Source organism: Anguilla anguilla, chromosome 1 (genome assembly GCF_013347855.1).
Source record: "Anguilla anguilla isolate fAngAng1 chromosome 1, fAngAng1.pri, whole genome shotgun sequence".
NCBI classification, from domain to species: domain Eukaryota; kingdom Metazoa; phylum Chordata; class Actinopteri; order Anguilliformes; family Anguillidae; genus Anguilla; species Anguilla anguilla.
Genome location: NC_049201.1, coordinates 85,453,676 through 85,477,816, shown reverse-complemented (window position 1 = coordinate 85,477,816; position 24,141 = coordinate 85,453,676). Strand labels below are relative to the sequence as shown.

The following is a 24,141-nucleotide window of genomic DNA, read 5'->3' as shown; positions in this document are numbered from 1 at the left end:
TAGCCAAAATGTATATGGTCAGCCATTTTAGTCTCTTTCTAAAAGAGAAAAAAATAATCTACATGTTTATCTGTGTCTTTGTATCTCGCTGATTAACTAATTGAGCTCAAGTAAGTGTAAACAAAAAAAAAAAACAGTCACATTCATGTGTCAATGTTTTTATTTAAAAATAAATTTGAATATTACATTACAGGCCTTTATCAGATGATCATATTTAAAACGACTTACACAGCTTTAAAAAATTTTTTTTTTTTACATTGCATTCATTTATACAGCTGGATATATACTGAAGCAATGCAGATTAAGTACCTTGCTCAAGGGTACAACAGCAGTGTCCTACCTGAGAATCAAACCTGTGACCGTTAGGTTACAAGCCCAGTGCCTTACCCATTATACTGCACTTCCGCCCCATGTAAGCCACAGGCAACTGCAGAAAGTTCTGTGCTCTGCTATTTTGCCCTTAATTATCTAGATTTCATTATCTTTCAGATATTGTAGCTACAATCATTTTGACTGAATTAGGCAAGCCTGAGCTTTTAACATATTATTGGCTGAAAAGCATAGGCTCACTGTAACCACCAAGGCCAGTTGTGTCTTTTTTTTTTTTTTTTGGAATACCACCGACACCCAAATAAAATCCATTTTGGCTTCAACAAATATAAGTAATTTAGCATTTTTCTTTCATTCATGTCAAAGTGAACAAGAATCATTCAGTGCCAACAATGAGGGATTTTAGTGTGTACTTATCACCAATTAAGTGAAATCTCCGAACTCTCTCCAAATTTCAATAATGAGTAGCAAAGCAAGTTACAGTTTGACTATGGACAAATGACATTTTTTAAAACATTTATTAACATAACATAATGACGAGAACAAGCCATTCAGCCCAACAATGCTTGCCATTTTCCTGACTAAATTGTACTTAGTATCTACAGACTAGACTAAGACCATATCAAGCCCAGTCTTGAAAAGCTGAAAAATCTTCATAGACATATTCTTCCTGTTAACAAGCTGAAAGAGCAACAACAGAATAAAACCAGTACCATTTGAGTAGATGGCATAAAACCACAAAGCCTGCGTTCTCATTGCAGATGAATGCAGAGGAAGACCTTGCCTGGTGATAAAGAAAAAAATAGTTGCATGATATGGGGCCACTTTTAAAGACAGTTGACATAGTCCATTGTGGTGTACCCAACCTCAAGAAACTCAACTCAGGTTATTTATAACTGAACCGCAGAAACGGTGATATACAAGACAACTCTGCAAAGTGTTAAAAGCTTGGTCAGGTTTGGTTGAAGGCATTTGGTTCAAGTAAAACAAACCCCAATTGTTGAGACAAAGGACATACATTTTTTAAAACATATTTTCTTGTTTACACAAACACAATGTATAATATAAGACTGCACAGTATACTGCCTTTTATTGCAAATATTTCAACATCGACATGAATCTGCTAAACAGAGTTTGTGAAGAAAAACTATTTCCTGCATTTATTTGTATTTCAAAGTAAACAAAAATGTTGACTGAATACAGGCTTCAGCATTCCACATACATATGCAGCATTAGCGTTTAATAGCATGAACATTGTGTCGGGTTTCATTCATACATTAATAAAGTAACATACTACTAGTTAGTTAGTTAGTTAGTTAGTTAATTAGTTAGAGTCTTTATTATCCCCTTGGGGTAATTTGTTCTGCAGCATAGTCTACAATAAATAACAATAAATATACCCATGACAACTGATAAAGATTAAAAAAAACATTTCTAAAAATACTGTACAACTTTATGTATCAAAGATTGTTCTTAAAATGTATGTATAAAATGTTTCATCTTTCATTAATAATACCCTGTGCTGTATTTTAAAGTCACATGACTATTAATGTCTCAGTAAAAACAGTAGGCCTACACAAGGCTATTGCCTGATTAGGTGCAGCTTATTTCCTGCTTTGTTTTGAGTCTGTGGTTCTTTGCACTTGTTCATTTAATGTTGTCTACTGGCCGTAAGGACAGGTTTGTCCTTGTTTGTGTAACTCAGTTTAATGTTCAGCAGAATTGTTGATACAGTAGGTTGCCAGTTGTGTCTGCACTTCTTGCATGTGCTGTCTCTCTTGAAACCATACTTTCCCCCTCTACAGCAATTCAATCCCTGATATTTGTGCTGTTTTCATTATAAGTAACTGGATAAGATAATCTACTAAATATCAGTGAAGTAAAAAGCCTAAATTACTTACACCAAACATTTAAAATCAGTTATTGCATTTTTGTTTTGCTTTTCTGCTTTGTTTTGTTGGGTTTGTTTAACTGTACAGTTTAACCGGGCTGGCTAATTTGCTGGGTTCACTTCAGTTTACAACATCTCTCTACCAGTGTGTCCCTTCCATCATGTCAGAAAACAGCCCACATAAGAAAGAAAAACACGTAAATCACCAGCCACTTCTATAATCTGAATTTAAAATATAACAGAGTGACAAGCACCAACGCCCCTAGATCACATAGGCCTTGAAACTTCAATAGTGGAAGAATATATTGCTTTCCACTGCATCCTTCAGCCGCCAGAAAAGAGAGGATAGAGATGTAATTTTATGATGTATTATAATACCTACAGTTTTGTACAGGATCAAATACTTATTCCCAATGGCATATTTAACATCCATCCATCCATTATCTATACCTGGTTATCCTGAGCCGGGGGTACTGGAGCCTATCCCAGCGTGCATTGGGTGAGAGGCAGGAATACACCCTGGACAGGCGGTCAATCTATCGCAGGGCACACAAACACCATTCACTCACACCTATGGGAAATTTAGAGTCTCCAATCGGGGGGAGAACATGCAAAGTCCAAGGCCCCAAGCCGAGATTCAAAGCCAGGACCTTCTTGCTGTGAGGCGACAGTGCTACCCACCGCACCACCCAATATTTAACATATGCAACATACTCTGTTACATACTCTGCCTGTTTTAACTCTGCAGCCCGTCTGCTGAGATTTTTAATTTTTTAGCAACAAGGAAGTACCTGGAAAAAACTGGAAGTAACCTGGGATCACTCAAGTCAAGTCACATTTATTTACTTGAAGCAAAGTGAGTGGCTTCCCTACTTCTTCCATATATCACATCAGTGATCGAATGATTCGCATAACTCAGGGGTCCCCAACCCTGGTTCTGGGGCGCAACAGGTCCTTAATGTTCCTGAGCACTTAATTGACTAATGAAAACAATTGATTATAATATTTTACTTTCATGGGTCAGACCAGCTAGCTAGTTTTAGGAAACCAAAAACTGGTAAACCTTGTGGCTCTCCATGGCCAGAACCTCAGACTCCAGGTACGCATAACCCCTGATGCATGCAGAGTCCAGATCAGGGAAATTCAAATCTGACCCTCAAGGCACGTAGTACAACTGGATTTCTACCTGATAGTTGATTGATCAATGCTGATTGGCTAGATATTCCACTCACCTGAAATCTCAGGTGTAAATCAGTCCCTGGTTGGAGGGGGCGAAATGAAAGGGAACACTCCTACTGCCCTTTAGAGTGAGGCTTGAGTGTCCCTTGCATAAATGATGGAGTTTCTCCCAAAGCTTGCAGTCTGCTTTCAGTTATGAGGCCAATCATGTGTGATAATTCCTTGACATTTTAAAATTACAAGTAAGTTTTTTAAAGGCAGGCATCCACTATAAAAGCTGTGCAGTGATGAAATGCAGACTGCGCATTCCTACAAATCATATAAAATCTCCAGGAAACAATATGCTCAGTGGGCCCTATTCAGCCTTGGAAGATTTATACAAATGACACCTTAGTTGAATTTAGGAGTGTTTTATAAACAGATGTTTAGTCTCACTATGCCCATGTGCTTATCTTCAATATCGAGAGGCGCTTTCTTGCTCCCACTTTTGATCAGGTTAAGCACATGCCGCAAGATTACTGACACTGCTGTTCCACTTATTCTGCATTTTTAGTACCTCTGAATCTGATGAAACTTTCAGATTGAAAAACCATTAAATTATAATATTCATGAAATCAAGAGAGAGTTTCTGTGCATTCATGATTGAATATCACCATACGTCCTCACATAATGCTGAAAGTAGCCCATGACTGTGTTTAAAATACTCTGTTAATGACAGCTAGAATCAGGTAGCGTTACTCACCATCCCTGAGCAGCAATCACATATACAGAAATAAATTGCACGACATAAACACAATATTACGCAAAATATGCTGTCAATAAGTTCCAGTTCTTTCACAAGGTAATGGAAAGAATACTATAATATTAATTTGTATTCAATATAACACATCAAATGTAATCCAGCACAATCAAAGAGCATAATGTCAGGCTAAAATTTACAATATTTCAACTTGATTGTGCCAATAGTTGTCAAATTATGGCTTTTAATAGGTGGCAGCATACACCTAAATGCCTGAAACATTACCAACCCATAATTTAAAAATCAGCACACAGCCACATCAATACATACCTGCGCTTTTATAATTCTGTTTCACTGTAATCCTTGATAGATTATTCGATTTGTGCAGCAGATGAAGACACGATCAAACAACTGGTCAGGTCTGACTGAAAATGTGCATCACGTGTCACACCCTAATAACAACAGGCAACTTCCTTCCTTGTGACTGAGCTATTTCCCTACACATGCTTATGGACTTCCTCCTGCACCCCCGTGTATCACACTTAAAAAATGTATCTGTAAAACAAATATGAGCCACAAATACCACAGGTAGTAATGCCATTTCAGGTGTTACTTTAAGATTTGAAAGTAAGCTTTACAGAATGTGTTCTGATATCATATGTCATCCTGAAACAACAAGTGATGCCAGTTCTTACAGTTTCACTACTGCATATTCTGCCAGCTGGCAAGCAGAATATAGAACTGTCCCATTTTTATCACTTAATATTTTATATACACTGTAGGGCAAATGTAACTGGACAGTTGGTTCTCATCGTTAAGCATCCTGCTAGCTACAGCAGGTAACAAAACATGGAAAGATCTCAACCAAGCACTTACGCTGAGTTCCGTAAGTTTGCCTCTCAAGCTTAATGTGGTAAAGCATACATGGAAATGTTCCAAAATTTACCATTTACAGTTATGCAAATCTGGCATCTAGTAACGTGGTTGCAACCACAGCACTTATCTCTTTAAAGGCATATGCAGTTCACTCAAACAAATACAATCCTTCCCATATATGGTGCCCAGGTAGGCCTGCCTGGTGCCCAGGTAGGAGATCTCCTTGAGTGCGTGGACAAGCTCCTGGCCAGAGAAGAAAGGGATCCAGTTGTCATGGTCCACGTAGGGACCAATGGCATGGGTAAGGGCAGGTTTGAGGTCCTGCAGGACAAATTTGTGGAATTAGCAGAGGCGATTAGGAGCACAACCTCCACGGTAGTCATCTCTGCAATTCTACCTGTACCACGTGCAAGCAGAGGGAAGCAGAACTTTACCTGGAGGTTTAACACGTGGCTACAATCCTTTTGTAGGAAAGAGGGGTACAGGTTTATGGGGCGCTGAGATTCCTTTTGGAATAGCCAACATGGTTTTTGCAAGGGTAGGTCATGCATGACAAACCTTTTGACATTCTTTGAGGAAGCTACCAAGTGTCTGGATGGGAGCAAGGCTTATGATATAACATACTTAGATTTCCAAAAAGCACTTGATAAGGTACCACATGACAAACTCATTATCAAAATGAGGACAGTAGGAATTACAGGAAGCATTTCAGAGTGGGTCTGGAACTGGCTACAGGATAGAACACAAAGGGTAGTAGGAGGGATCTTCCCTGAGCAGGGTATTGGGGAAGTGGAGTTCCACAGGGATCGGTGCTGGGTCCACTGCTCTTCCTCATTTACATAAATGACCTTGACACGGACATTGAAAGTACACTAGTTAAATCTGCAGATGATACAAAACTGGGAGGTTTTGCCAAAAGTTTGGAATCTACTAAAGTAATCCAAGAAGATTTAAACAGAATCCAGAAGTGGGCAGAAACCTGGCAAATGAAATTCAATATAACTAAATGTAAAGTTCTACATGTGAGGAATAAAAACATAGGGCAGGATTACTTTATGGGTGGTACAAAATTAGAATGTGCACATGTAGAAAAAAACTTGGGAGTGATAGTTGATCAACGCCTATCAGAGTCTGATCAATGTGCTGTAGCAGTAAAAAAAAAAAGGCAACAGGATGCTGGGATACATAGCCAGGAGTATTGAGTATAAATCTAAGGAGATCATACTCACCCGATACAATACCCTTGTCAGACCACACTTAGAGTATTGTGTGCAGTTTTGGGGACCGTACTACGAGAAAGATATAGAGGCACTGGATAAGGTCCAAAGACGGGCAACCAGATTGATTCCGGGTATAAAAGATAAGTGTTATGAGAAAAGACTTGAGATGCTTTGACTTTTCAAGCTTAGTGAAAGGAGACTTTGGGGAGATTGCAGCTTTTAAATTTATTAAATGGATGAGCAAAGTGAACTACAGGAAATTATTCAAGTTGAGTTCGGTTATCAGAACGAGGGGGCATAAATGGAAACTGGAAAAAGGTAAATTTCACACAGACATTAGGAAATATTTTTTCACACAGAGAGTGGTCAATGTGTGTAATAGCTTGCCTGGACATGTAGTGGAGGCAGAAACACTGGGGGTATTCAAGGCCCGGCTTGATACAGTGTTAGATACTATCTAGTGTTTAGATAAACTAAGCATTAAGTACAGTTTAGTGGTAGGAATAGACGAGCAGTGCTGGGCTGAATGGCCTGTTCTCGTCTTACATTACGTTACATTACGTTACGTTATGTTATGTTATATGAATCATGGTTTACCACAATAAAGTCTATTTTTCTCATTGTAGAGTGACATAACAGTGGAAGTCAGTAGATCCAGCCATTGAAAACCTTTATTTACTGAGTAAGTGAAACCAAGGGTTGGTCTGATTGGTCATACAGTAATAAACATACCTGCCTTTTCATGCTAATTGTAACTGTTTCGGTCACACATTTCTACTGTGCTAAACACAACTCAACATTTCCAGCTCACCTCTGTAGCACAGCCTTACGAAGGTACCTAGCACAGGCACACCATGTGACAAAAAAGTGTTGCTTCTGTAAAATAGCTTTCTACCATCCTGCTAATGTATAAAAAATTAAATGAAATTTATGAAGCCAAAACAAACATATGGGGCAAAACTACATCTTCCAAATGATAAAGTTAAATCAATCCCTGTCTATTTATATTATACTTGTTAATCATATCAAATATTTTGGTTGTACTGTAAATAGATTTTTAGTCATAGTAAGATAATATACGTACAGTAGAGCATATAAACAGTTACTGAATAATTTAATAATAACAGCTGTGTAAGCAGGCCAGCTAAACCGCTCCCTCTCCACCAGCAGATGGCGCATTAACCACATCACCCCTCCACAGTTTGCCTCTGGCTTCCTGTTACGGTAGAGGTAGAGAGGAGCGTAGGAGGGCTTCCTCACAGAGGATTTTGCTGTTAAATCTTTTCGGTGCATCGGTGAAGGTAAAAGGTAAGCCATTCCTGTATTATTGGTCTCTCATTTACAAATGAATTTCATCATTATACATATGCATTGTTACATATTCTGTTAAATGCTAAATTACTGGGACAGTATTTTTGTTTTGGCTGTGTACTCTAACACATTAGATTTACACTATATCAAACAATTGATTTTAACACACCCAAAGTTTTGGCTATGCCTCTGATCAATTTATTCCGTAGCCTCATGATGGCCTAATTTACAGGCATTGACACCTAGTTCAAATAACCTCAACAGACTCCAGTTGCAAATTACACACCTAGAATCAACTCTAGACCTTTTTTGGGTGTCATGTATATTAATCAATGCCATGCAGCTGGTATTCAGCAAGAATCAGCTGAGCAGCCAATTAGCCTACCTGCATGTCTTTGGACTGTGGGAGGAAACCGGAGTACCCAGAGGAAACCCATGCGGACACGGGGAGAACATGCAAACTCCACACACAAAGGCCCCAAGCTGAGATTCTTCTAAAATGGGGGACTATTTATAAAAAGTGTTGCAATTCCTACACGGTTACAGCTGTATATGTCCTCAAATTAAGGCTGACAGTCTGCACTTTAACCCCATACTCAATATTTTATTTTCAATGTGCTAGAGTAGAAAAGCCAAAAAAACAAATATCACTGATATTTTTGCATTTAACTGTATATGTGTCTGGCGGCAGGGTGGTGCAGTGAGTAGCACTGTAGCCTCACAACAAGAAGGTCGTAGGTCCGAATCTCAGCTTGGGGCCTTTGTGTGTGGAGTTTGCATGTTCTCCCCGTGTCCGCATGGGTTTCCTCTGGGTACTCTGGTTTCCTCCCACAGTCCAAAGACATGCAGGTAGGCTAATTGGAGACTCTAAATTGCCCATAGGTATGAGTGAGCGAGTGAATGGTGTGTATGCCCTGCGATAGATTGGCGGCCTGTCCAGGGTGTGTTCCTGCCTCTCGCCCAATGCATGCTGGGATAGGCTCCAGTGCCCCCCGTGACCTTGCTCAGGATATAGATAATGGATGGACCCAGCTCAGGATAAGCGGGTATAGATAATGGATGGACCCTGCTCAGGATAAGCGGGTATAGATAATGGATGGACCCAGCTCAGGATAAGCGGGTATAGATAATGGATGGATGTATGTGTGTCCGTGGAATCTTTTCACCAAAGGGTGAGCTTTTACTTGCCTTACCTTGTTGTTGTGGCTGGCATTTCACTGACTAACTGGCTAAAGCTAGGAGTTGATTTGAGACAAAAACCAGTATATTTTTGCTCATCACTGTTTGGTCCATAAAAATTTGGCGAGAGCTATGTTTTTTTGTGCATTAATATGCACAATGTGGTAATACACAATTCGTGAACTGAACATTGTAGATTTACAGTTTAATTTTTAATCATTTAAGCCATTGTCAGGACGGCTTCCATCCTTATTCAATTTGGAATCACAGTAGCTTTGCAACCATTTTTCCCTGTTCCTCTTGTTCCTCTGATGTAATTCACAGAGTGTGATATTAGAACTAGTTTGACAGTCTTCCATCCATCCATCCATCCATCATCTATCGTACAAGGGCCATATATTTATCACAAAAGCTGACGCCTCTAACACCGTGAACTATTTATTGCAGCAAAGATATTCTCAGAACACAAAATAATCAATGAATTAAATATAAATGTTTCGCTCTCGATTATAGTAATATACTTGGTGACAATACACGTAGGCCTGCAAAGCAGTATAAGGCAATATTAATAAACAATATTGAAATAAGACATCAAGTAATGTACCGTTAAAAAATCAAAAGGATCCTTTCCAAGCACCCAGCACACGTACTAGAGAACAGAATTAACCCTTCTTATGATTCTTGTGATACCAAAACCTCCATCGTCATGGCCGTTCAGTAATAAACGTGCTGGCAGAAATCACAAGCCTTATTCACATCGCGCACAAGCAACATCCGATAAAAAAAGTATCATATGTGAAATGTGTGCATGGAGACTTTGAATCAAAATTCCTGTAGTGTGACAAAGGCCTTATAAATACATAGTCATCGCTTGAACTGCCTCCGGATCACGTATGTTAAAGCAGCAGGTTTTTCTTAAGACTAGCCAACTTTGTTCCATTACATGTTCGCATAAACGTCCTCTTTAAAACAACTTTCATAATCCACCCCTTCTTCTTCAAAATATGGTGTCTGGAAATAGAAAAGGAACACAGTGAAACCATTTCATTTCAGACACAAATGCACAGACGTTATACTTCCTGCAGTTCCAGAAAAGCTTGTATAGTGATGTTATGCCTCCAGGGTTGTGCATGTGTGCACTACCCCATTACTGTGCAAAAGATTACCTCTATTCATACTTTCTGTTGTAACTGTTTCCTATGGACCATGCAATTAGACACTATTTCACACCAGGCACAAAGAGCCTACACAATATTTAAAAAACTGTCTCCAGGGGAGGCATAACCAGATATTAATCATAGGGATGCCAATCATTTTGAAACCTACTGTATGTTCTGCAGAAAAAAAATGTATTACTCAATAAAAACTCTTTGTTTCTGAAAAATTGTGTTAAGATAACAGCATGTGGCTCCCCCTTACGTTAGAGCCGAAAATGGGCAGTGTAGCACAGTGGGTAAGGAACTGGGCTTGGATATCTATTACTGGATAGGACACTGCCGTTGTACCCTTGAGCAAGGTACTTAACCTGAATTGCTTCAGTATATATCCAGCTGTATAAATGGATGCAAGGTAAATGCTGTGTAAAATGTTGTGTAAGTCGCTCTGGATAAGAGCATCTGCTAAATGCTGTAATGTAATGTAAAATATGCCCCACTGTATGCTTTCATTTTTTTACAGTCATTCTACTCACTTTCATGAAGGGTGCCAATAATTCTAGAATTGGCTGCTCACTTAACCCAGAAAGAACACTTTGTTTCAAGTGCTTACAGGCAATATTAAATTATTGAACTTACCGCACTGTTAACATAAATGTTATCACCCCCGGGAGCAGACGGATCTTCAACAGGCCCCTTTCCCTTGCTGCTAGATGGCATTAAAGACAGTCAATTCAGCATTATTCATTCATGTTTAATCAGAATATGAGTCTGAATACTTTTCATCTGTGTACTTTAGAGACCTACCGGGATTTGGCTGGCGCTATGTTTTCCTGTGTTCCCACATGCTGGTCATCGCTGTGAAAATAAGACAAGAAATGACACGCGTATTACACACCCTAGCCCATCGCCGCAGCAACCCCCATGCACGTTAGCCTGTGTGTCATGCAAAATTCACCATGAGCCGGACAGAAAACTGCAGATAACAGAAGGCTAATCAGCAAAAGTGAGGACTATTGATCGCCGACTGAAATCTCCACTGCTTAGATAGTGTGTGTAGTACCCCACTCCCACGGCACCAGTTGCTACTGGTTCAGCTCGTATTTGATGTGGAAAATATGACTCTTTGCCACATTAAGAAAGAGCTGTAGTGGGCTATGCTGGTCAACAGTCTGACAACAATTTGTTGACATGCCTTACAAACCTGTGTCAGACATGTCTGTATGATTGTCTGGAGCTATTACCTACTATTTAAACTGAAATTATCCCTGTCAAATGTGCGTGCTTGCCTGCAAGTCTGTATGTACATTCTTATATATATATATATACATATGTACATTTTTAAAAATAAATTTGCAGTTTTGAAAAAATGATTATATTTTTTTAATGGATTTTGCTAACCAGCAAAAGGCAGTTTTTTTGGCTTGTGTTAATTGTTCAGAAAACTTTTGAACCAGTGTTTCAAAAAATTAGAGAAAATTTATGACTAGGTAGAAATTGGTAGTGAGTATAGCATGAAACCTAGTTATATAATTAAATGCTTCTTTTGGACCGCATTTAATTATATAGCTAGTTAATTATGCAGCTAGTTACTGTTTGCTGTTAATTAATAGTATTTTTGTCTATACTGAATATGCACATTTTTCTGTTGCATACTTTGGAGACTTACAGGCCTGCAGTTGAGTAGACAGGGTTTTTCTTTACTTCCACACTTTGAAGATTAAAAGCAAAAAAAAAAAACGTTATACATATTCAGTGGTGGACAAAGTACACCACTTCCTTACTTGAGTCAAAGTATAGATACCCCTGGTCAAATATTACTCCACTACAAGTGAAAGTTGTTCAGTCAAATTTTTACTTGAGGTAAAGTACTGGAGTACTTGCTTTTAAAAATACTTAAGTATTCAAAAGTACATTTTCTTTTTAATGCCAACACACTGTTGTATTGTTTCTACAATGCATTTACAGAAGCTCATTTACAGATGCATTTTTACTGTTATTAGATAGCAACACATGATAGACGGGTTAAATTGGGATTTGGGAGGTGGGTGGACCCTGAGATCCAGTGGGAGGTGGGTGAAAAAAGGTACAAACCAATGAATGTCTCAGCTCAAAATAGTTGTATCTTTAATGTATTGTGCACATAATTGTGATTAAGGAAAACAATGTTTTAAAAAGAATGTATACTATTGATGCAAGCTTTTACATAATGTATTTCAAGTTTGAGTGTCATTAATGCTGAGAATTTTTTTTACCCACGAAAATAATCGGTCATCCTCCTCGTCCTCACTTTTTCCTCCTTTATCCATCTTTCTTAAACTGGTGAGGCGCAAAACTTTCCTTTAAACTAATCATTGATCTCCAACTGTTTTAATTAATTTTCAGCGATTAACAATCATGCAAACATCCGACTAATCAAATGAAAGGGACACAGCTTCTTCGCATTGTGTTAGGGAGATTAAATGATAAATGTGATTTTTAAAAATCCGTTTTAATCGCTAAGCAGTGGCGGAATCTTCCCCTGATTTTCCTTGAGTATCAATACAATTAATCCACAAAATAGGCTACTCAATACCATATAGGCCTATAGCCAGCTCTCCCCAAATACGCAGTTTTACGAGTAGCCTAGGCCGTATAGCCTATTTATGTTCATTTGCAGTACAAAATTGTGCACATTTTTAATAAACATTATTTGCGGATACACTTCTTTCTCCGTACTCGTATTCATGGCAAATATCTGCAATGCGTAGGATTGTAAAGACAACTGAAGTGCAGGTTTTGTTTTTGCTGGTTATTCTGAGAGCTAACATGGTAGATAACAGACTGGTGTATCTTATTTGTTAAGTGTAGACTACTTGGTGATTAAAACGGATTTTTAACGGATCAATTGAATTTATGATTTAATCCCCCTAACACGGTATGAAGACGCTGTGTTAGGCTACTTGTCATTTGATTAATCCCATCGTTGGCACGCTTGATTATAAACGAAAATTACTAATGAAAACAGATTGAGATCAATGATTAGTTTAAAGTAAAGTTTTGCGCCCCAAACGGGCTACTGTTAGCTAACGTTTACATACCTCGACATGCTTTTTCAGGTTGGACGGCGAGTTTTTGAATGCAGCGATGTAGTTAATGCGCGGCAAGCAGAGCAAACATTTAAAACAATATGAATCTTTTTGAATTTCACAAATCTCAAACATGGACTTGAGATATGGCCATGGGTGCTCCTTATCTTCTGCCGTCGCCATCATTACCGCCGCCAAGTTCAAATTGAACTGTTCAACCTCTGGTGCAACAAGCAAGCACTTTGAACTAGACCGACAGCGTATTAGGAGTAGGCTACTGTGATTGGTATATCTCCTGTGAGGAACGTGTGGCCAATCGCATTTTAGAAAATAAAAAAAATATTCAACTGTTGACTTCAAACTACGCTTGAAAGTAATGAGTAACGACAACCTTCTTAGAAATGTAGTAGAGTCAAAACTACAATATTTATTTTTCAAATGTAGTGGAGTAAAAGTCATAAGTTTCCAAAAAAAAAAAAAAAAAAACTCAAGTAAAGTGCAGATACTCGAAAAATGTACTTAAGTACTGTACTCAAGTAAATGTACTTCGTTACTGTCCACCCCTGTATATATTTAATTTGCCACATTTTAATCAACGATTTCTTATGCTAAAACATGAGCGTAGGTTGGTAGGCCTTTGATGTGACATCCTCTGAGCACTTCAGTTTGCACCAATGCAATTTGTACCAAATTAATCCAAACAACAGCCAGCCCAGTTTCAGGGGATATTCTATATTAAATGTAAAAGGCATGTCAAAAATGTCAAAAAATTGACAAAGCAGAGGGACATTTATAGGAGCAAAAAGAAACGAAACCAGGAGAAAAGAAGGCTTCACTGCAGGCAATGAACTTTCGATTTCCTGGTCCATCTAAACTTAATCCCATTCCTTTTGAAACATACAGCATACAAACAGTAGCCTGTGGGTGGCTTGCATGTTGATGTAATCCATCAGTAATTAATCACAGCTTCATAAGCATTCCAGTATGTTTCAGTTATGTACAGGGTTAAAATGAGGACTTACTGCAATGCAACATTGTACTGTGTCATTGTACTCCCTTTAAAAAGTGAATGGTACATTTTTTCATTTTATATAATATGTGTTGCAGTACTGCTTCCTTTTAAAACATATCTCCAGGGCATATATTATGAAATTTCCAGTCTGAGGGGTTTTCTAAATAACACTTACCATTTTTTTCGTCTTGAACATTTCCACAGCAATAAAATAACCAATATGAGCACAAAGGCAGAAGCAGCAGAGCCTGATAAGTAGATGGCCATCAGTACTCCTGTGAGGATAAATTCCAGATTAATTGGGATGGCAGGTCTGCCATCCCACCAAGTTACACCTTAAGGATAAGGATATTGCTGATGCCTTAATTTACTTGGTTGAGAGTTTTACTACAGAGGAGGTTATTAATAGGCTGGAAGGCATATTCAGAACACAGAATGTCTCAAGATATTCATATAGAGAATAAAGAAGTACTGGATTATTACAGGCATTTAGCTGACACTCTTATCCAGAGCGATTTACATTGTATCCAATGATACAGCTGGATATGTACTGAAGCAATGCAGGTTAAATACCTTGCTCAAGGGTACAACAGCAGTGTCCTACCGGTGAATCGAGTCTGCGACCTTTAGGTTACAAGACCAACTCCTTAGCCATTATACTACACTTCCGCCTACTGGATAGATTACATGAACTAAAGACAAGTCCCTGGCCCTGATGGCATATACCTAAGAGTACTCAAAGATTTAGCTGAGATCATCTTTAAACCACTGGCAGAAAGTTTTGGACAGACTTTAGAAAATGCAGAAATACCAGAGGACCAGAAGCAAGGTAGTGTAATGCATATATATATATATATATATATTAGGGTTGTAAAACTTAACGCGATAATAACGCGTTAACGCACATCCGTTTTAACGCCACTAATTTTTTTAACGCACGTTCTGTTATGCTGAACGTTTGCCCGACCCTTATGCTACGTTCAAGACAACTTGGAACTAGCAAAAAACGAGGTCCGATTTGTGGAAAAAAGCAATTGAACGGTCGTAGAACTCGGAATTATAGGTCGGAAATTCGAGTATCATTTCTGAGCTCCGACTTTTCCGACTTCCAGATTGGTTACGTCACGTTAAGATAAATGGCGGCATTTGTAGTTCGTGGTAAGAAAGAAAAATGGTGTATTTAGGCTTTTCATGCATTTGAATTTGGGTGTGTGATTATGTGATATGCGTTAGTATCGTTTATGTTTGACAGTCACTATAGCAATATTTGAAATTTAAAAGTTACGACATCCATCAACAACTTTTTTCGCTAGCCAGCTTAGCTAGAAAACGTTATTTTGCTCAGAAATAAAAGCTGCAAATGATATAACCTGACAGTGATACCATATTTATATTTCAGTACTACTGCAGCCTAACTAGTTTCGCGGTTTCACTCTATTTACTCATTTAATATACTCCTTACCAATAAAAAAAGCAGCGTGTACTGTGGGAATCCATGTTTCCCGAGTAAAACAGCGCGAACAGTTTTTCATTGTCTGGGCATACTGTTCAGAAGTAGGGAGCTGCCCTGTCGTCCGACAATGTAAACAGGCTTGTCTGTTTAAGCAACTGGCTCGGTGCAAAGAAATAGAAGTAGCCTATAGCCGAACTGTTGTATCCAAGGAAATTGAAGTATAGCCTAACTGCAATATCCTCGTTCGAGTCCTAGTTCTGTATTATACTCCCTTTCCACTGTTTCCGGCTCACTTTATTTATTGTTTGTTTTATTTTGTATCATGGTGTTTTGATCCCACATAGTAGAAGGGGATGTTTTGTGACCCTTTATTTACCCCATGTGAGTTGGACACAATTACGTTGTGTGAGTTGCTTTAGAAGTGCGAGGGATCCAGGGAATGATCTTTGAGCAATGGAAAATTTAGCTGACCAATGTAGGCTACCTGTTGTAGAATATGTCTGTTGTTGCGATGCATTGAGGTCCATCGTTTTGTGTTAATGCTTAAAAAAACGGGATGTTTTAGTGAACCTTTATAAGCATAAAGTAGGACACACTACATTGCGTGAGTACTCATATTACTAAGTAATGTTAAATTTAACAGGTCAATATGCCCACCTGTTGTTGCCTGTTGGGCTTGAGTTTGCCATGTTATAATTTGAGCGTATTTTGTTATGCTAAATGCAGTACCTTTGAGGGTTTCTGGACAATATTTGTCATTGTTTTGGGTTGTTAATTGATTTCCAATAATAAATAAACATAAATTTGCTGAAAGCAAGCCTATTTGTTCACTCCCATGTTGATAAGAGTATTAAACACTTGAAAAATATCCCTTTAAGGTACATTTTGAAAAGATAAAAAATGTGTGATTAATGTGCGATTAATCGCGATTAACTATGGACAATCATGCGATTAATCGCAATTAAATATTTTAATCGACTGACAGCCCTAATATATATATATACCCCTTTGAAAGTGAAAGAAAATGGTAAAGTACCTCTTTGGTTGGTTTCCAGGACCCTTGTTTCGTTCCCATGTCTGTTGCTGGCGTAGCAGGACACCACATCAGTAAGGCCCAGGTGGAAATGCAGTGTGTGAACAGTGGCGGAGTCCTGTCCATCTGTGCTGTGGACGCTGCTGCTGTTTTCAGTTTTGCCATCTGCAAGTTTCCACTGGACTCTGCTAGCGGGCCTGGACTCCACCAGGCACCGGCAGTTCACCCCTGTGATTTCTGCAACACAGCCTGATTGTGCTCCAATGCTTGGGGGGTCTGGAAATTATTAAATAATTCCTATTATTATTATGATTATTATTAGATTTTTTAAACTACAGTTTTCAGTTTATTTACATACTGTGCCAAATGTATGCCTGTATCACTAACTAGCCAAATTTTAGTATAAAAACTAAGCATCTGCCTTTGTGCACTGCTGATGATGTTAGGGCAAATAAATGGAAAAGTTGAGGCCTGACAATAACTTACACAAGTTCATGTGGAGATGAAACATACACAGCAATTTTAATTCAATTTGGACCTCTTACAGAAAGACATCTGTAGTTGTCATTTAAAATCAAGCAGATCTCTCCTGAGATCCTTGCTCCATTTTATTTTTATGTCAAAACACTGATAACTGGAGACCCATCAAACACTGCAAATGTGTACCCAACACATCTCTTCACCTGATATATGCTCAGAAAGATGGTCATTACGTATTCATTTCAGGCCAGACGACAAAGACGTGAGGGCCTGTGTGTAACTGTCCAAATGAAACGTTTTGATCTGCACAGCATCTCCCTCCTTCACCACTGTGGACTCAGGCTCGACCTCCACACGGACTGGGGCATCTAGATGAACAACACGGTTTTCAGATGACTTGAAATTATATTTAAATGACTCGACAAGTCACCGCAAATGGTACAATCTGGACCAGGGCATTAGTATTTTTAAGGCCAACTAAAATGACCAGCATCTGACAGAGTTCCTGTACCACTCTACCAACGGTTAATGTTTGACTCTTTGAGCCGCAATGCAGTGGCTTGTTCATGCACTGTTACATGTGTGATTACTGTGTGAATTATGTTTGAAACTAGACATGATACGTCATCTATATCCAGATGTGTTTTATGTCATAAATTAGCTGATCATAATACTACGAAAGACATACAAATCAAAGAATGAAATATGTAACTGATGAAATCTGGAACAATACAATTAATTGTGAAAATGTAAAATATTTTATCCATTTTTTTCTGTGCCTATTTCTTTAGCTTCCAAGGGTTGAAGATCTGTTTTGGAACATGTGATCTAAATTCATTCTTTGATAAAAAGTTAAAGTAAAAAAGCATTGGTAGCAGTCAGTTTAAACAACTAAAAATAAAACTGTTCTCAGAAAAGGGGAATTGAATTGTTACTGTAAGTTTCAATTTCCAATAATGCTCTGTACTACATTCAGAGTTTTTAAAAAAAGTAATAAGATGCTATCAATGTGTTAGTTCTCATTTTGAAGAATTGTGAAATCCTTCAGGCTTTGTGCAAAAACATGTAAAAAAAAAAAAAATGCCCACTTACATGCCACATTCAAAATTTTAGAAGATTGCACAGATGTGACTTGCTGATACTTTGCTGTGCAAGTCAGGTGCTGGTTGTGGTCAGAGTTTGTGGCAGTGAAAGCCAGGCTTGAAGTCACTCTCCATTGGCCGTTGGGCAGCTCCTCTGATTGGTTGGTGGTTGTTCCACTGCGGCTCCAGATCAGGTGAGGCAGCTCCGTGGGACAGGAGTGAGACAGAGCAGGAAGCAGTCACAGCGTCACCTGCTTTGACCTCCCCGCTCACGGTCAGCAATGGGAAGGCTGGAGAGTCTGTAGTTAAGTGATAACAAGCATCTAATAAACCGCCATCTGTAAGCTACAAGTTCCCAATGTATCATTTTCAATTTTTGGTCACCTAAGTGAGCTGTCACATTTCTAGAGAATAAAGTCATAAATACATATTTCCCATCACAGTCTGATGTTGACTGTTGGATGCTGCCTCCATGTCAAGAAATTGTTTCTGTCACCCATGTGTTTATTATGACCTTCGTCGTAGATTCAAACAATGTGTGGTCTTTGGCAGTGTAATATATTCTTTCCATTTCAAGTGTTATATAAAGCAGAAAAGCTGAGGGAGACTGAGGTAACCTTGTCAAATAATTTGGGTCTTTTTCTGCGCCTTACCTTTGAAGAACAGGATGTGAAATAACAGGTATTTAAGCCATTCTTTGGGTAACAGTAGCATTATTGTCCTTACCAACGCTTTCATGAATAGAAATGCGGCTTTAAATGTGTTTCACCACAAGAAGGCAATCAAAAGAGTAGAAAAATTTACCGGATTACTTACAGATATTCTAGCTGAGCGTTTCTCATTTGTTCCACTCGTTATTCTTTCTGACTGAAATTGGAAAGATCATTTCTTCTTCTGTGTTTCTGTTTCATTTCCAATGTGATGTATTTATATCTTACTTCACTTCCCAATTGTTTCAGATGAGTTTGCTGATCAGGGCTGGTCCAAGCCTTTATGGGGCCCTAAACAGAATTTTATTTGGGGGCCCCCCATCGCCTCTGCGCCGCCAATACTATTGACTATTGTCAATGCTTGATCATTCGCACACCTACTGTAAATCTAACACACCCATTATCAATTTTCTTAGTTGTAGCTGTGTTGCTTACATCATACATATAGTATGAGTACATAGTTGATGGAATAGAATAAGTTTATTTTGCCAACATAAACTGTTATACTCAGCAGAAAGCAATTTGGACACATAAAACAAAAACTCTTAATCTATAACTAGCTAATTAAGGCATAATGATATTGGAATATAAAAGCAAAGACCCCACAATGGTGCTGTAAATAATGTTAGGCTGTTATCAGTGCCAAGTTCATGGAACAGAAGCTTATTTTCATTACAGAAATACATACCCAGCAACAAGTTATTTTTACACAGAAGAAAAAACCTTTAATCTTTAAAATTAAGCCAGATTGATAGTGGAATATTTTGCCAATAATCACAAAATGCTAGTGTTAAATAATGTTATGCGGTTATCAGCATCAAGATCAGTATACAAACACGAAAACGTTAGCTTGCTTTTATTTCAAACCAACGATTAATAGCTAGCTATCAAGCGGTTCAAATAGAAATTTCTCTAGTTTTAATCTAACACATTAGCTAGATTCCCACCATTAAAATCGAAATTTCTCTAGGTAGCTAGTTAGCGAACTTGTTATTATATATACACAACTAGGTGGATTATGATGTCAAGGCCATTTAGGGATGTTTAATCAAACGTTAATTTAGACAACTTTGTCCTAAAACAAGATATGCTACCTAGGCTATGTTGTTAACTAACTAGCTAGCTAACATTAGCTTCTGTTTTCTTCTTTCTTTTGTCTGCTCCAGAAGGATAGCCTATGTCCTTTTTTGCGACATTACTTCTTTGCTGCCTTCTCCATCGACCCAGAGGAGAGGACTGTAACCCAACGTTAGCCTGACTGAGTGTGCTTGCATCAAAATGCAGTTAACGTCCTTTACAGTGCGCATGAACGTGAGACCGGCTCTGACAGAGGCAGCGGGAATTGATTAAACCAGTGGTATTAGCTAGCCAGCCCGTTAACATAATATTGTGTTTTTGTATGATTACCATTGACATATAATATATCAAAAAACAAACAAACGAACAAACAAACAAACCAAAAACATTTCGAGCTCTCTTGTGGGACATTTCATGCGTTCTTGGGGGCCCTCTGGTGGCCACGGGGGCCCTAAGCAGGCGCTTAGTTCGCTGTTCGCCTGTTGCTGATTTATGTGTCCTGATCAATGTAAACTTTTTTCTGACGAATCTAGTTGTTCCCCACTGAGTGACTTATAGTACAATGAGTATAAAAAGTAATATATAAGAAATATATTCACACATTTTCTGCAAATGACCACACATAAACAAAGATAGTAAATCAACATTCAAATTTAGATTATTTGGAAACTTATTGATTCAATGCAATAAATGGAAAATTCACAAATACAATGAATTCAAGAGAAAGAGGCAAATAGAATGCCATCCTGTTCATTTAAATTTTACATGCACAGATTCATTTAACTGTCATTGCATTTCAAGGTCACATTTTTTTTTTTTTTTTTTAAACAAAGTATGCCAGCAGTTAAGTAATTCTAACTCACATCAGTGATCTCAATGACATGATGACAGAATTGAAATTGTGTGCATTTGCAGTATTAAAAAGCACAAAGGCTGCAATAAAACTACTGGTTTCATTGCTTGCATAAAAAAAATATATAGATATTCAAATAATTGCACAATGGTGACACTTGAGGCCTTTAAATATTAATGTACAGCCAGGGTTGTACCTGCTGGAGAGTCAAAACAACTTAATGTGCCCCTCTATCTAGTGCACTGTGTTTAGCTGGGACAGTGTTCAATATGATTGATGTGAACATTTGAAGTGTATATTGCAAAAAAATATATATTATCCAGATATGCAGCATTTTCCCCCGTACACCTCAATACTTCTTACAACACCACCAGTGGACCTTCAAACCAAAGTTTGGGAAGTACTGATTTCCCACAAAGTTCATGCTGTTCATTTCTTGTCCTCAATGTAGAGGGGGTTAGAAAATCCCATGTTTTCAGGAGAAGTCCCAGGCTGAAGAACATAGTGAACCGGGCTAGCACGGCCTAGGTGCACTTTGGTTCTGCTGCAGACCTTCCTGGATGTCTCAATCTGACTGTCATCCTTGGCATTTGAGAAGGAGTCTTCTAACTTCATCCCGTCTTCTTTGCACTGGAAATAGACCCCCTGAGAGCTGGACGTGCCATTGCCCATGGTTACACAGTTCAATGGTGAGGTCGCCAAAGAGGTTGTGGAATGTAGATCGGGTGATCCTGGACATAGCGATGAGCAGGGATGTGCGGTTGGGCATTCCAAATTGGGGAGAAAAAAGGAGAGATTTCACTTTTAATCTTATTAAATCAAGGCCAGCTTTTCACTGTTGAAGATTAACCTCAGTAGAACTGGCAGTATCCATGCTTGGAAAGGAGTGTCAGTACGTATGATCACATACTGATCGTACACAAACGATATGTCTGCCACTTAGTTCTTAATTTCATTTTTTTCCACTACTTCTCGAAGCACATCAGTACAGTATCTATACTCCTCAGGCGCACATTTCAGCTGATTATACATTTGGGGGTTCATGCCCATTTTGTTGAGTTGTTTTTTAGAATACACAACGGTGTGTAGGTAGTTTGCACATAAAACTTTCATGAACAGAAATGCTTCTTGCCAAAATGCAAAAACATAGTACATCCTAATTTATATGCCACTGCTAACCACTGAACACAAAGATATCTAGTAGTCTACAACCTCCCCAGACATTCCCATGTCACCCCCCTGCTCACTGACCTCCACTGGCTGCCTGTTATGGCTCGCATCAAATTTAAGACCTTGGTGCTTGCATACCAGGCAGCTAAGGGGTCAGCACCAGGGTACATTCAGAGGATCATCAGACCCTACACACCAGCCAGACCTCTCCGTTCTGCCACCTCTGGACGCTTGGCACCTCCCCCTCTTCGCGTCTGTACTTCCCGCTCCCGTCTGCTGTCTGTCCTGGCCCCTCGCTGGTGGAATGACCTCCCCGTGATGGTCAGAACAGCAGAGAATCTCACCATTTTCAAACGCAGACTGAAGACTCATCTCTTCAGGCTGCACCTCTCCCCACCCCTCCCTAGCCTATAGTTCAGCTCACTGTACCTAGCTAGGATAATTTGATTATGTTAGTGTATCTGGCAGGATTGTTTTGTCTGATTAGGTGTGATTAGATGTGATTCCAGTGCTAGTTTGTACTTGGTAGGATTCTTGCTTGCTGAACAAGCTTACTCTACAGGGTTGGAGTCCTGATCGATGTGGTCACTTCTGGCACTACGATCCTTACTTCACTCTAGTGTTTCTTTTGCACCTCTACATCATGAACCTATGCACTTGTTGTACGTCGCTCTGGATAAGAGCGTCTGCTAAATGCCTATAATGTAATGTAATGTAATGTAATCTCACCTGTGTGCGTGCTAACCACAGAACACAGAGATATCTCACCTGTGTGCGTGCTAACCACAGAACACAGAGATGTCTTACCTGGGTGCGTGTTAGCAACAGAACACAGAGATGTCTCATCTGGGTGTGTGCTAGGCACATAACACAGAGATGTCTCACCTGGGTGTGTGCTAACCACAGAACACAGAGATGTCTTACCTGGGTGCGTGCTAGCCACAAAACACAGCGATATCTCACCTGTGTGCGTTCTAACCACAGAACACAGAGATGTCTTACCTGGGTGCGTGCTAGCAACAGAACACAGAGATATCTCACCTCTGTGTGTGCTAACCACAGAACACAGAGATGTCTTACCTGGGTGCGTGCTAGCAACAGAACACAGAGATATCTCACCTCTGTGTGTGCTAACCACAGAACACAGAGATGTCTTACCTGGGTGCGTGCTAGCAACAGAACACAGAGATATCTCACCTGTATGTGTTCTAACCACAGAACACAAAGATGTCTTACCTGTGTGCGTGTTGGTTACTGTGAGGTTCCTCCTGCTCGTATAATTTAACTGCAGGTGAGCCCGCCATTTTATACACATTTAGTAAAGCCCCTTGAGCCCAGAAAAAAGGGTGTGAATAGCACTGTAGGGTCCATTCAGTTACAATGGGATTAATGTGAAGTGTTTCTTAATGTTTAGTAAAGAGGACACCCTTGAGTGGTACTCATCTGGCCACAGGTGTGACTGAATGAAATTGATCTCTCATTGATCAGACTACAAAGGGCTATAAAGGCTCTAAAGCTCATTTAAAATCTATTGTTGTCCATTGAAAAACTCAGCACTGTGATGTTTTTTCATGTTTTTTTACTAGAGTTTCTGACGATATAATAATGTTTGATATTAGAAAAAAATAATGACATTTCATCTAAAATAAATAAAATACTGTGACAATTTGTGTAGATTTCATTTTCAAAATGTTGTGATCTGTGTAATTGTTGCCTGGTTTCAAGGCCTCTGCATTGCTGTTTGTTTCAGACTAGGTGCAATAACAGAGTTCTGCCAGGAGGGTTTACAGATATCTGTTTTTTTTTTTGCAGGAAGGAAATGCTTTTTCACAACTGTAAAGACCTCAGTGCCATTTCTTAATGCGAAAGAAGATAGAAAAAACAGATTATGTCTATCCTATTTTGCAGTCAGTCCTGAAGCCAGTTCAGTTGGTGTCAGGAGGTCGGTCCTGTCCAGGTCTGTTCATTAAAATAAAGTGCAGTGGAAAAAAGTACCAGGCTTAAAAGAAGGTAAGACTATTTCCTCTACATTTTGTTCTCACACAGTCAACTACATCTCTGAGGATCAAATCAATTGGCCTGGATTCAATCACCATTTGTTCTTAAGTACTATTTGTCATTTTTCCTTCCCACAATCACTTAGAGAGTTCATTATAGTGATTGCTCAACTCACCAAACAGGGTGATACCTCTAATACTCACACTTAATCCAAAGTTAAGGGCAAATATGAATTTAATGGTTTTCTTCTTTTGAAAATATTTCTGCTTTAACTCATTCAATTTCACGAGCCAGCAAATTGAAGGTAAGCCTAACAAGTGTGCTAT

General features: G+C 38.8%; 2 protein-coding genes and 1 long non-coding RNA gene across 11 annotated transcripts in view; 1 reads left to right on the top strand and 2 right to left on the bottom strand.

The window, feature by feature from the left end:
- LOC118235581 (myelin-associated glycoprotein-like) overlaps positions 1-4,632 on the bottom strand; it is a 62,491-nt gene extending 57,859 nt beyond the window's left edge. For 2 of the 7 annotated variants that reach the window (XM_035433164.1, XM_035433179.1), the window contains exons 1-2: positions 4,470-4,630; positions 1,044-1,114 (exon numbers count right to left, since the gene is read on the bottom strand). In XM_035433164.1, coding sequence (XP_035289055.1) covers positions 1,044-1,086 — 43 coding nt within the window. In that variant the 5' untranslated portion in view covers positions 1,087-1,114; positions 4,470-4,630. Of the gene's footprint in view, positions 1-1,043; positions 1,115-4,469 lie in introns of all 7 variants that reach the window. The other 5 variants (XM_035433129.1, XM_035433134.1, XM_035433171.1 and 2 more) reach the window with 4 other exon arrangements.
- Positions 1-24,141, top strand: part of LOC118235520 — a 253,413-nt gene that overhangs the window by 190,245 nt on the left and 39,027 nt on the right. The gene's annotated exons all lie outside the window — the stretch shown is intronic.
- LOC118236018 lies at positions 16,634-19,776 on the bottom strand. Of its 3 annotated transcripts, none has more exons than XR_004766966.1 (4): positions 18,824-19,776; positions 18,018-18,306; positions 17,129-17,293; positions 16,634-16,721 (listed from the first exon to the last, which is right to left on the bottom strand). It is a non-coding gene; the product is annotated as an uncharacterized LOC118236018 (long non-coding RNA). The 3 variants fall into 3 exon arrangements; XR_004766963.1 differs by lacking the exon at positions 18,824-19,776 and adding an exon at positions 18,661-18,727; XR_004766962.1 differs by lacking the exon at positions 18,824-19,776 and having other exon boundaries at positions 18,018-18,433.